This window comes from Polypterus senegalus, chromosome 12 (assembly GCF_016835505.1).
Source record: "Polypterus senegalus isolate Bchr_013 chromosome 12, ASM1683550v1, whole genome shotgun sequence".
In the NCBI taxonomy this organism is placed as follows: Eukaryota; Metazoa; Chordata; class Cladistia; order Polypteriformes; family Polypteridae; genus Polypterus; species Polypterus senegalus.
In genome coordinates this window covers 104837967-104852485 of record NC_053165.1, presented here as the reverse complement: position 1 = coordinate 104852485, position 14519 = coordinate 104837967, and the positions used below count along the sequence as shown (strand labels likewise).

Sequence of the window (14519 nt, the reverse complement as noted above, 5' to 3'; positions counted from 1 at the left end):
GGGAAACAACATAAAATTAGCAGGGCACAGGCAGCCAGAGCTTATCCTGACAGCACTGGACGCAAGGCAGGAAACAGCCCTGGAAAGGGTGCCCGTCCATCACAGTGCCAACTGATACCCAGGGCCAAGGTGGAATTGCCAGGCAGCATGTCTTTGGGGATATGCAAGGGTAACCAGGGCACCATGAGCACAATCAGTGCACACACGGGGAGAGTGTGCAAACTCCACACAAACAATAATGGGCTAAGTAATTCAGTCCATTAGGCAGATGCACTATGCACTGTGCCACCATTTTAAAAATGTTATTAATGAAATAATCTGAATTTAGAATATGAACTTTCTAAAATTATAGAATGACTTTGTAATAGCTTAATAAATGCCCTCACACTGTGGTTTGTGTTGTGTATTGTGCCGAGCAGCAGAAGATGAGATGACACGGTATCAGCAGTTAAATGAATGCCATGCTAGTGAGACCCTCAAGTAACGCATGAATAGAGCAAATCTAAGGTCGTTTTTTGAGAAGATTGTAAACACAGCCCATCCAAAGGTAACTGACGTGAGTGTACTGACTTTGGGGGGGCCTGTTCTCATTACAGCACACTTGAGTAGTTATAAAATGAAAACTGATAAAACCGTATTGCCTTATGCTTCGTGTATTATAAATCTATCAAGGTGGAGAGTTTATGTAATACAAGAAAGCATATAAAATAGATTATTACTGTTATTTTTAAGACAAAGCTCCTAAAACTATACAGAAAGTCGAAAGGCATGTGTGCACGTTACTACAGAAATAGTCATGATGGGTACTTGTCATGAGAAACCAAATGGAGAAGGATGGTGAGGTGTGCTTTTTAAATTAAAATCTTCCCCTTGTTTTGTTTCTGTTGTTCTTTAATTCCTCGACACTTTGTGATGGTAACATCTGACCACGAGACTTTAGGAAACGTCCCACAGCAATGGCTCTGTCAGCTTGTGTTGTTTTCTGCCGCTCGTGTCTTCAGCTCGTTATCATTGAAGCCTTGCCTGGCCTTGTTTTGTCTCCGGGTTTTGACTCCTCAGACGTCGTGACTTCTTTCCAGCGTCAGACTGATAGATTCCTGCCTTTTCAATGCCTCACGCATAAATCCAGAGAGTGACGTGCAGAGCTCACATTGATTAAAGAAACTGCTCTCATTACTGAAGAGCACTACTTTCTGAAAGTGCGGCCTTGCAGAATTTAGTTGAATGTTTTATGTGAGTATTCATTACAGACCACTTCTCATCACCACTGCAGTGTTTTGATTTCTCCCACCAACCTTTAGAAGCGCCTGACTATTTAAAAAGAATGGCATCACAATGTTGCAGCTGGTAGTGTGCCGTATGACTGTAGTTGACCCCAATCCTGTTGTTACCTGACCCACCTTCTACGTGAGGTTTGCAAGGGCTCCTTCTTAGTAGTTCAGTTTCTTCGGTAAATGGGCAGTTAGTGTATGCAGATATTTCTACCACTAAGCTCCCATCTCCTCACACCTCTGACCACTGAGGAGTTCGACAAGCTCTTCACCCAGTCATCTTGTGCCACTTCGCTCCACATGACCAAACCACCTTACACTGAAAGAAGTATAACCTCCATTCAACTTAAAATAATTAAGGTAATGATTCACACTTAATATTTTCAATCTGAACCAATATAATTCTTTTTATCTTATTGAACCCACAATTTTTAAGTTGAGGCAAATCATTTAGAGTGATTGGGTGCAATTCAGTTGTTTTATACTTAAGTAAATCTATTTTTTAAGTTGTTACAATTTAAAATGGTTTATTGGTCGTGACCTGTTTTTATACTATTAGAAATATTATGAACATAACACATTCCAATGCTGTAATTTTTACATTTATTTAAAAATCTAGTGCAAATACACAAGCATTTTGCAGTGTAAATCTTAAATGTACAACAAAAAATGATTAAACGTTTCTACAGCTTTCTTGAAAGTATGTTTTATTACGAGTTCTTATACTTAAAATTAACAGCTGAGAAACAGGGTTACTTACCAGAAATCCTCCGTTATAAAAGTCAGCTGCTGAAATTGACCAGACCTGTATAGCCACGTCCACTCCACTCAGGAAAGTGTTCTTCTTTTTTGGCACGCTGGAAAGTTCGACAGGAAGAATATATAAATGGCTCCTCCCACACAGCACACGAACAACCTAAAATATTAGGTTAACTGAAATAGGATTTTTATGTTTATTCCCTCTACCATAACTTACTTTGGTACAAACATTTTTTTTTTACTTTGATTGAGATCTAAAACCAAATATTTCAAGCTACAACACTAAATGACTAATCTTAAGCTGCTTGAAAGAGAAAATTTACGTTGAATGAACAACATCAATGTTATACTTTTTTCAGTGTATAGTCTCTTTAACCGTCACCTCCACACCAAGTCCTCCTCTTAACTGAAGATTCCTCCTCCTCCTCCTCTCACTCCATGACAGTCTATAAATTCACCTTATCATTCTCATCTCTGTTCTTCCCAGCTTTGCTTCATGTTCCACTTTCATCAGCCATGTCTCACTGCTCCTCACACAGCTTTCATAAACGGCAGAGAGACTCCTTTAGAAGGGACAAAGGGGGGCAGATCCCAGGATTTCCTCCACGTACCTCTGATCCTGACTATGACTGCTGTGCCCGCTGTCGTCATGTTGGGCAATGACATAGTCCAGTTATGTTAAATGTGGTACACCAGCCAGGTCGTCCCATTTAATCCTAACAAAATGAAAACAAAAATAGCACTCGACGGCTAAACAGTGCGTATTAAGCTCAAATAGAACAGCCTTGAAAGGTGAGATTCTGACATATTTTGGCGGGTGTCTTGTTTTTCGGGAGAGAGCCCTATCCTTCAATCAGTGTGGTTTGGCAGTATACCCCTTCTCACCGGGGAGCCCGGGTTTCATAGCACTCTGACTAGGAGTTGCCCTAACAGGGTGTCTTCTTGGAGCTGTGGAGAGAGAGATGAAGACAGTTAGTGACAGTGCCCCCTCTAGTCCCGGGGTGGAATGACATACCTCTGATGAGTCTGGAAGGTTCACCTCTGTCACCGAAGTTAGAATAAAAAACGATTTCCTGAAATCTAAATTTATACTTCCATCACTATTCTGAACCCCCTTACAACTTTCTGCAAACAAAAGTTGCACGCTCTGACAAGACAAGACAAGACTCTGACATGACAAGTCCCCTTTACGCCGTTACATCTTTAATCGGCACACAAGAGCTCCAAGTCCTTCATGCACTTCTCTGCTGCTGCCCTGCCATTACCTCAGCACTCTCACCATTCCCATCCGCTCTCCTGACCACCAGTCCTGCTTCCTCACATATTGACATTACTGGAGACACTAAACATTCATCCACACCTAACGTTCTCACCTCTCATGGCATCCTGTCAGACACCTTCTCCAGTTCTACAAACACATCATGCTTTGCTTTGGCTGAACAACAAAGGTGACATCTGGTGTTCTCTTCACAGGCATGAAACCCAGCTGAACTTTGCTGACTTTCACTTGATCCCTGCTTCTTCTCTTCACAACAGGCTCCATGATTTTTATAAAATGGCCAAGCCAGGACACTTGCTTTAAATCATGGCCTGTGTATGGAGTTTGTTATTGTGTAGGTAGATTGACAGCTGTAATGGGATGAATGAGTGTGGCTCTGCCCCGTGATGGACTGGCACTCTGCCTGTGTTCATTCCTGTTTGTCCTTAGTGTTGCCAGGATAGGCCCCCGCACTTTGCAAACCTGAACTGGAATATGCAGTGTAGGAGTAGAACGGGCATTCTGGCCAGGAAGGAGGATGATTTATTACCCGGACGGGAGGCCAGAGCAGAAAGACAGATGGACTGGCTGGCTGGATGAAAAGATAAATTTGTGCCCAGTCGGTGTAATATAATGGATGGAGTTTGGAAGTGGTTCCGTCCCCCATACAGCAGGTGACAGTGGTCCTGGTGTGGCAACCCAGAAGGGACTCCCACAGGGGTGCTTGGGAGTTGGAGTCCAGAAGTTTAACCCTTCGGGTTTCCTAGGTGCCGATAGAGGGCACTGTAAGGACTGTCTTTATATCATAGAAGTGTTCAGTTTAAGAGGAGCCCGCTGCCCGGGAGGGACTGGGCAACACTCAATGGGAGGACGTGTTTGGTGTCAAATATTTGTGGCTAATCTTTGGAAAGGTGATTGTAGAGAAGTTCTATCCCTGTAACGTGTTGGGTATTACTGTGTCTTGGGTTTGGGGCTCAGTGGTGCCCCCTGGTGGTTACAGCAGGCTACAAAAGTGGATCTATAAATGAAATGGGAATTCTAAAAAAAATCAATCAGAGGTGAAAAGCTGCTATAAAAGTATAGAGAAGGCCACAATAAATAAGTACAAGTGTCACATAGTGTGTGGCATCTGCATGTCTACATGTCTACCTATCAGCACTCATTGCTCATGCTGGTTTAGATGGCATTTAGTTCTTCTTCAGTAACACCCAAGATCTATAAGAGAGTGAAATGTATCACATTTTTATAGGATACTCAAATAACTGCTCCGGGCCCTGTGTCAACAGAAGGACTGGTGGCCATGTTTGCACAGACAGCCGGGCTTATTCCAGCCGTAATTACTCTGCTAGAGCGTCTCATCTGCAGCAGTGCTGATGAATGTGCATGGGCTGCGATGTGAGTTTCATATTATTTTTACTTTAGGTTTGTCCTGTTGCTTACACTTGTAAACATTGCATAATTGTGTTTTCATCATTATTTATTCAGTATCAAATAAAGTAAAAGCCCTGCGGAGGATCTTGGTGCCACAACAAGACTGCATAAAGCCTGTCACTTACTGAGGCAGCATAGCACTGAAGACATCACTGAAAGAAGCCTCAAAGTCCGGGGTTCAGGTCTCAGCCTGGCCATTGTCTGCGTGGCGTCTCCATGTCTGTCTGTGTCTGAGTGTGCCTTTCCTCCAGGTACGTCAGCTTTCCGTCCACACTGTCTGCGGTCAGTTCCAGCCTTGCACCTGATGCTACTGAGTAGACTGCAGCTTCCCATGCCCTTCAATTTGGAGATGTGGCCTCATCAAATGGATGAATGAAGGGGTGGGTGAAAGTGTTTGTTCTGAACGGTGTTTGTCCCTTAATGAAAAGGTCATACAGTGTAACTTTGTTTCATCTGGACCACTCATTGAGAATGGCTTTTCATGGTCAGGTCAACTGAGTCACCACCAATGACCACCTGGTCTGGTGACTGTTAGTTTAGCTTCTTCAGTTAATGAGCTGGGTGATGGCGACAGAAGAATGACAGACTAGAGTGGTGCCAAAGTCCATTCTTCCTGCAAAGCTTTAATAATAATAATAGTTATTATTATTATTAATCACATTTACAGTAACATTGTTCTTTTCTAATCTACTCGAAGTGCTTCACATTATCTTTGGGGAGCACCACCAATGTGTAGCATCCACCTGGATGATATGATGGCAGCCATTCTTGTGCCAGTCTGCTCACCACTCATAAGCTATTAGAGACGGCCAATTAGAGACAGGGGACGATTAGGGGGGCAGGATGACCAGGCCCATGGTTGGCAGTTTATCCAGGACATTGGGACTCACCCTATTACTCTTTTTGAAGATGCCCAGGGAATTTCTATGACCACAGAGATTCAGGACCTGGAGTTAACATCACTTTCGAAGGACGGCACCATTTTTCAGCACAACCACTTCAGGCAGCACCAGTGTGTATACTCAGAGGTTTACATCCACTTTGGGTGACTTCTTTAAACCTCACTTAATAAGCCCTCCACAGATTTTATACTGTGATATAAATAGCCTTGACACTCAGAAAAATGTTTGGATGTAGCCACACGTATACTTGAGCCCTGACTGTAAAAGGCAAAATAAGTTGCAGAGTTGTGAACAGTATTGAGTCCAACATTGACTGACTGATGAAAACAGGAAGTGGTCTGGGTTTTAAGGTGTCTGCCAGGGTGTGACGTCCTCATGGCCGGAACCAGGAGTGCTGTCTTCGAATCCAAAATCAGGTGGAATGTCCTGTGTTTGGTCTGCAGGGATAACAGCGAAAGGACTAGCGCACCCTGCCACCCCCTGGCCTGGCATAGACTTAACTTCATTTGGTCCGTTTAGCTGCCTCCCAAGCGCACGTGTGTGACAATACTAACAAACTATAAATTTGGCATATCATTTATGACATCTGCTTTGTGCAGGGCAACATGGTTTGTTTCCAGCAATGTTCACAGACAAATTGTTCAACTTTTTATTGACTATACCACAATTCCCGTTGGTCACACTTTGTTAACTGTGCCTTTAAACAGCTTGGAAATTCCAGAGAATGATGCCAAGCCTTTAGGCAATTAAACAATTAGCTTCTGATAGCCAATTAGCCTAAGTGGAGGCAACACGTGGATGGATTCATCGTTTATGTGTATGTAAACTTCAGGCTTCACCTGTAGCCTCTACCTGGATGTGTCAGTACGCTCATCACACATTAGCTATTATGTGGTGAAAGGATGACAGATACAGATAGCCAAAAGGGGACGGGGGATGATTAAGGGGCCAGAATGACCAGGCCCCGCTGGGTAAGGACACAGGGGTACACCCTACTCTTTTCAAAAGATCCCCAGGGATATTTTATGACCACAGAGACTCAGAACCTCAAGGTTTACATCTCATCCACAGGATTGCACCAATTTTTACAGCACAGTGTCTCCATCACTGCACTGGGCCATTGGGATCCACACACAGACCACCAGGGTATCCTCCCCCCAATGACCTTACCCACTCCTCTTCAAGCTTTTCCTAAGTGGTCGCCCATCCAAATACTGGCCAAGCCTGACCTTGCTGAGCTTTGGGTGGATGACCTGCTGTGTTGTTCAGGTGTTACTCTTAAAATCATATGTGCAATCCCACCTGCACACAAAGCCACGGGACTACTTACAGGCAGTGCAGCCAACTTGGAGCTGCAAGGTTAAGGGTTACCATTTCAGTCCCTCACACTGGTTGTGATTTAGAAGTTAACTTGTATAAAATCACCAGTAGAGATGAGCAAAGCAGTTTGCGTGAAATTGAAGATCCAGCGACAGTCAGGGTTTTGCTTCACAAGAACCTTTTCAAAGTAAATCGTGTTGTTTCTTTCTTTCAGAAGAAAGACGTTTAGTTCCTGTCTGGAAATGTTTTCTTGCATTATTTCTACATGTGTCTGTCTACCATTTAGTATTTAAATAAAGATTTCTAGTGGAACAAATAAAATTCACCGAATGTTTGCATACCCTCAGCTAGGATAGCGCCATTAACAGTTTGGTAAAGTGGGGAGAGGATCTGCTAGACAGCGGGGGCTTTCCGTGCATTCTGAATATTTCCCTGAAGAAAACCCAGTAAAGGGCACAATGGAGTGTCTTTGTATGGAAAATATGCTGCATGTCACATTTTTAATAAACATACTGTGCTCCTCCGTGGTGATAAACTGAATTGATTTTACCGGTGTGATTACATGCTTTACACAGCAACAAGACATTTAAACATGGAAGAGTCTTTAGGTTTTTGTTTCACACCTCAAAAAAAAAGAACCCTTTTCAATAAGTTTGGGATTTTGCAAAATCACCTTCTAAAACAAATTTTAGTGTCAGCTTCTGCTGATCTCTATATACAAATAGAAACTTGTTGATTTTGTTTATCATTATTTACCAGCTAACTAACTAAACATTGGTCCATTGTGGAATCCCATTGATCCAGTTCAGGGACGCACAGGGATTCCAGGGCCTAAAATGGCAGCATGAGGCACAAAGCAGGACACAAGCCGGTGTAGGGACACACACACTCAAACCTGGCTGATAAACCCAACACACGTGTCTTTATGCAGGGACGACGCAAGGAGAACATGGAACATACACCCAGAGAGTCCTGGGCTGAGGAGCTATGATGGGGCAGCAGTGCTAACACTCCACTGTTATGTGATGTGTGTATGCAGGCAAATAGAGGAGCACCTCCATATTTCACAGTTTGCTTTGGAGAAAGCTGGCTCAGTTTATTACCCTTTCCACCTGTAATGGACCATACTTGACATCTGTAGTAAAGCGACTCCGTGGAGGGCAGGACAGCCTGAAGTGGCCAGCACTGTAAAGTCCATGTCAGCAGCCGCCCTCTTTCGATAACACCAGACTGGCTTTAGCTGGGATCGGCTTCTTACGCCATGTTGTGAGTAGGTGCCCGTATAGGCTGATAAATATTCTTTGCATCAATGGACTGAGAGAGTGGTGCCTGCTGATGCCTTCCCAGAAGCGACTCCTTCATCATACATTCTGCTGCTTTCTTCCAAGATACGCAAGCAAGAAACTCTGACAGCATTTTAATAACTCACTGCAGGGCCTCCCAGGTCAAAGTGTGCTGAGTGTGCTTCACTGGGATGGTGTGTGTGTGGGCATGTGGGCAGGCATGAGACATGTCATCCAGTTAATAGCTTGTTCTGCAGGGTAAAATGGATATTGACTGTCCATCTCCTGCCACTGAAGGTCCATGCACAGCCTGTGAAGGTCGTGCAGTCGTACAGAATGTGCCCAGTGTGTCACAAGGCTGTGCATTCATCTCTGTGGCACTAGAGTGTGTCACAGTCATCCACCTGAAGGCCCTTGACTGTGGCTCTGAGGTTTAAAGGGCTGACAGCGATGAGAGACGCTGCGCTGACGCTAAAATTAGGAAAACCGTGATGGCTCACATAGTAATAACCTATCACTTCCTATGACAATGTTTCTGTTTTATTTAAAATTCATCAGAATGCGACAGAATAAAAGCAATTTATGTAGATGTATTTGCTGGAACATTCCCAGTGGGACTGAAGCCTCTTAAATTGAATATCAGTAAATAAGAAGTGTCATGCTGCATATCAAAGCGGTAATTGTCAGAGCCAGCAAACCCATCAAGCCGAGTTTGAACCAACATCACATCATCATCAGCGTCAGGATGGCGGCTTCCTAGGTTGACAGCAATGCCTCTTGGGCTTCCTTTATGCTACATGGATGTGAAAGAGACACTTGCTTCCCATAGCCTCCCAATCCTGGCACTGCTTTTCAGCAATGTGGTGGGACAGGTGGACAGGGCTCTAGGTCTGAAGTTGAATTTCACCTTACGTATAGCGCCCTTCTCAACAGGCCAGTCCAGAGCACTCTTGTGTTATTCAAAAGTGATTCAATTAACCTCTGGTTATTGTCACACACTCACACTTACCGGTGGTGGAATTCTGCTGTTATAAATGGCCACTGGGCCCCTTGAATCTGATGTTGGTTCAAAGATACCAAAGTTCATGACTAAAGATATCTACTTACCAATACAAAATATTATGACAAAGGAGTAACTCAGGCGCCACACAACGGGGCAGGGAATGCTGATCCGCACATGCAGTATGTTTGTATATACAGTGCCCTCCATAATGTGTGGGCAAAGACACATCTTTCATTGATTTACTCGTCCGCTCCACAGTTGAAAATTACAAATCAAACAATTCAGACGTGATTAAAGTGCACATTGCAGACTTTCATTTAAGGGCATTTACATGCATTTTGTAAGGAGATTGCATTGGCTTGATTTGAAATGTGAAACAAGGGATGAATCAAGGAAAAAAAGTGTCTTTGTCCCTATCTATCTATCTATCTATCTATCTATCTATCTATCTATCTATCTATCTATCTATCTATCTATCTATCTATCTATCTATCTGTCTATCTATCTATCTATCTATCTATCTATCTATCTATCTGTTATGAAGTGCTCTATCTATCTATCTATCTATCTATCTATCTATCTATCTATCTATCTATCTATCTATCTATCTATCTATCTATCTATCTATCTATCTATCCCTAGCTACCTTTTCTTTCTACCAGGAAGACTTAGTTGTGTACTCTAAGCTTGCTGCCCCCTGACAGAGGAGAGTCATTTGTGTTCTTGTTACTAGTGTGTACTTTGAGGTCAACTCTGAAGTGACATCCAGTTATCATGACACACCTCAAATCTAGATAACACTACATTCTGGTGGTCCCTGAACACCAAGGAATCATCTGTCTCTTAGTGGGAACTGCATAGCCCCTGTCTATCCATCAGCCTTTGTCCCCTACCAAGTTGTTTAACTTGAGCATCTCATAAATCTATTTATCTATCATACACTTTTGAACACCTAAACGAATGGATCCTTATTCCTCACTGAACATCCATCTGAATATGCTCCTCTGGTACTCTGACTACTATTGTGGTGCTCCTGCCCTCACGTGTCAGTCAGCTCTGTCCAGGTCCATGCCAACATTAAGGCTTGAAGTATGCCTTCGGATGTCTGTCTTTTTCTTCCCCGGACTCCACTTATCACTATACAGGCATATGTAAACATAGTCCTGAGGTCAAGTTGCTTTATATATCTTGCCAAGAGGTTGATAGAGACACTGTTGTAAAAACCTCATGTGGTAAAGAGTGCCAAGATGTTAGATCCTGTCAATATAACTGTGCTGCGTGTGCATGGAATCAGTTGGAATGTGAAGTGAACCCTGATCTCACCCTTAAATGTTCATTTCAACTCGGCAGGCTTTACGGCAATGAGAAAGCTCTGTCATCAGGACACTCGATTTGTTTCCTTGAATCAGCAGGCAGGTGAAATATAAACAGTCAAAGGAATGGCACCAGTGTCAAGCAGCTGCATATCCAAAGTATTGGGTGTGGTGCTGGCAGTATAGACGTTACCGTAGTCGCCCCTCTTGCTTTACTGGACACTTCTTCTGATGTGATGCTGATCTCTTGGACATTCTCTGTGCATCTGGGTGTTTTTGTTTTGGGTACTTTATTTATTATTTTTATTATATATAATATATATTTATTTATATATTATTTTTACACCCCAAATACATGTATGCTGGGTTAATTGGTGACTCTAAACTGGCTTGCTGTGAATGATACCGTGAATCATGAGTGTGTCCATAATGATGGCCTATGATCACGTGGTGCTCTGCTCTGAGATCTGCAGCCAAGGTGGATTCTGCCCATGCAACGAACACCAACCTGGATAATTGCTTTGAAAAGACTGATGGTCGGACAGTTTTGTATAGTGAAAGGCAACATATAAAATGAAGACATTTTTCTTTATTTTTAATTATTCTGATTAAGTATGAGGACGTTTCTGGACACTTTATCTTGTCTAATAACGTCGGAACAGGATAGGGTTGACATATTTACCTTGGACAATGAGGAAGCATGTGTCTCTTGGTCGAGAGATGTCCATAGCCCCTGGCGGTGCACTTGCATGTGTGCCTCTACCTTACAGATAAGCACGGGAGAAAGCACCTCTGGGACCCTGACTGAATGGAGCAGCTTTGGTATGATGGATGTTCTTTTAGTTATTTTGTTTTATTAATTTCTTTGCTTCCCTTTTTCTGTGTTTTATTTCTCTATCCTTTAAGGTAGAACCCAACTATGAAGGTCAGAGATTAAAGCAGATGCCATAATGCATCAGACATGGATGACCTGCTGGGCCCCTAGGCAGATGTTGGGCCTTCTCCTCTACCATAAGAGTGGCATCTCATAACGCATCAACTGTGCCTAATAAGTACAATTCAGCCGACCCCCATGATCTTGGTCATGTACTGAGGCACTAGGCCGGGTGGCGGTGACGAAGGTGCTGAACTGTAACGCACCAAGTTGTAAATTAATTTCCCATCACTGACTCATTGTGTGACGCCGCTGGTGTCATCCGACCTGCCAGTGTGCACACCATGCGTACAACTACCGACACAGTTAATTTTTGTATATCTGTGGGCTTTTAGTATTCACTGTGCAACATAAAAAAAAAATGTTTAGGCTTTGTTTGACATAAGATGCTAAGACAGCTTTCTGTGTTTCTTTACACATTGCTGATTGTCACTGTGAATGAAGCCCACTGTCACATTGATAAATATAAATGTGTATTCATGTGTGCATTTATTTCCATATTGGCCTGCATTTTCTAAGTGAGGAATACAAAAAGAAAATATCCAGAGCCCCCCTTATGAATAAATGCAAGGAGTTACCATAGAAACCCTGTGGATGCCAGAGAATGTCAGGGATCTGATCTGAGCGTGCCCACCTAAAAGTCCCTGGCCAGCACAGAATGTCTGACTCTTGCCAGAGTATCCAATGGAAGATCTGACTCCTTTGTCTTCTGTCTTGCAGCATTGGCTGGAGTTCACGAAGTCGATAGGGAAACAGATCAAGTGTAAGTACCATCTCCAGTGTACAATGATCTGCTCCATTTTTCACTCCTTTGTCCAAGCTGCATACGAGGGATGGCCAAGTGTGGTCTTCAAGCACTATGGTGGTGGCAGTAGGTTTTCATTCACTTAGTGCTTCACCGATGTTAAATGTTTGGTAACTCTTCATTTTGCCAATTCACTTAAGTTGATTATGTGTTCAAATCAGGGCTGCAACAGCTAAATGCTGATTAGCACATATAAACAAGAATTTCACTCTACTCTGTTCATGTTAAAATAATGACTTCATAAACCTAGAATTGATATTGTCAGTAATAATTGGTGGAAAAAAATGATTGCTAATTAACTTTGTTATCAATTAGTTGGCTTGTCACATATCACACACATCACTTTATTAAAGAATATTCACCATGTTTTTAGATGTGGTCAAGACGGAGGATGTAAATAAGGCTGTTTTGGCTGCCATCTAGTGGCCACAATCAAACACTCTACTCCAAACACCTTTTATCGACATTTAACAACGGCTTTAGCCTTCTCTCTTTTGATGTCGACTTTTGTCGACGAGAGCCCTGAAAATGTACACCATGCATTACAGTTAGTAACAGGAGTTTTAGCTATATACGTCAATGTCAATTTTGTAGCATACGTGCACTGTTGCTATGAATAAAAACATCATGCAAATTTTTCATTTTTGTATAAAATGTTAGCATCTTTGTTTACATTTTGCATTTTTTAAACTACCACCCAATGAATTAGTCAAAACAAAGTAGTAATTAACCATCTAATTAATTACTGTAATAGTCATGAGTTGTAGGTCTAATTCAAATACTAAATTCACACCTTGAAGATTAGTGAGTGTGTGAATTAATAAAACTCTGCTCACAGGTTTCCATTTGGTCTCAGTTTGTGAGGGAGCCAACTTATTTATTTCTTAAGTGTTCTTGAGCAGCCACCAGTTAGACCTTGGACAACAAATACTCATGTCCAAAATGACAATTTTGACTAGTAACATTTCAAATAACAAGAAATCACTTTTTCATTTGTGGAAATTGAAAAGATGGACTCAGCTTTATTTGTGTTTCTCCATAGCCCAGCCGCCGTTCACCATGTGTTTTCGAGTCAAGTTTTACCCTCCTGATCCTGCAGCTCTGAAAGAGGAGATAACAAGGTAGGCCTAAGCATTTGGGTGTTTTGCTCCTTGTCTTTCTGCTTTATTTCCCCTCCTTTGCACTTACATTGACTTTGTCATTGTTTTCCTTGAATCCCTTCTTATTCCCTTCTGCCCCACATTCTCAGGACTCTGTCATTTTGTAGTTCTGCCCTCTCAAATGACTCCCTCTTGACTTCTTTCCTGTACACCCTCTAATACTTCCATCCTTGTTTTTTTCCTCCATAACCTCTCATTTGACCTCCATACTGTTGAGTGATTATTAAACTTCATATCATTTTATGTCTTTCATTCCATTCCTCCATAAGGGCTCTTGATATTCTCTTTATTAACTTCCTCCATACTCTCTTATGTCATCTACTGGGTCACGTTAGAGGCAGCAGTTAGCCTAACCCATATGCTTTTGGGACAGTGGGAGGCAAAGTAAAGTAACCAGAGAAAGACCTACTCTCACATGGGCAGGCCGTGCAAACTACACCCAGAGAATGATCGGAACCAGGATGGGACCCCAGGTTTCTGAGCTGTGAGGCGACAGCAATTTAGATATATAGTAACAGGAAGTGGAGCTCTCTTAGATAGATAGATGGATAGATAGATAGGGTTAGGGTTAGGGTTATTAGGGCCTTAGTAGGCCTTCTAACCCCAAGTCATACAAAGAGTATGTTCAGTAAATGGGATGAACACAGGGAGAACATAAGGGACCAAATAAACATTGCAAAGCAACAAACCTGATGCTTCGCTGGGTCTGACAATATAGCACTTGAATGTGGCTGCCTTCCAACACAGTATGCACAAAGCAAGCTTTTCTCTCACCCTGCCTTCGCGTTTTATCTCTCACAAAACTGGTCTCCATTCTGCCCACCATTTGTTAAGATTAGTCCAAAATGGGAGGACAAAACTGGTAAATGACTCTCCCAAACACAAAAAGGTGCCACTTAATGCTATAAGTAATTTTGTTTAATAATAAATCAAAATAGATGTAATAATGCTTTTATAAACAGTAAAAAAATCTAGAAATTAGAGAAACTGAACCTCGAACAAACAAAACACTAAGGCAATGAAACTCATAATCTGTAATAAGTTAAGCAGAAAATGAAATAACAAGCAACAAATGATCAC

General features: G+C 42.3%; 1 protein-coding gene across 1 annotated transcript in view; it reads left to right on the top strand.

The window, feature by feature from the left end:
* Window positions 1–14519, top strand: part of LOC120541461 (FERM domain-containing protein 5) — a 343369-nt gene that overhangs the window by 265673 nt on the left and 63177 nt on the right. Inside the window, exons 3-4 of the mRNA XM_039773109.1 lie at window positions 12195–12237; window positions 13322–13400. Of these exons, the coding sequence (XP_039629043.1) occupies window positions 12195–12237; window positions 13322–13400 (122 nt within the window). The remainder of the gene's footprint in view (window positions 1–12194; window positions 12238–13321; window positions 13401–14519) is intronic.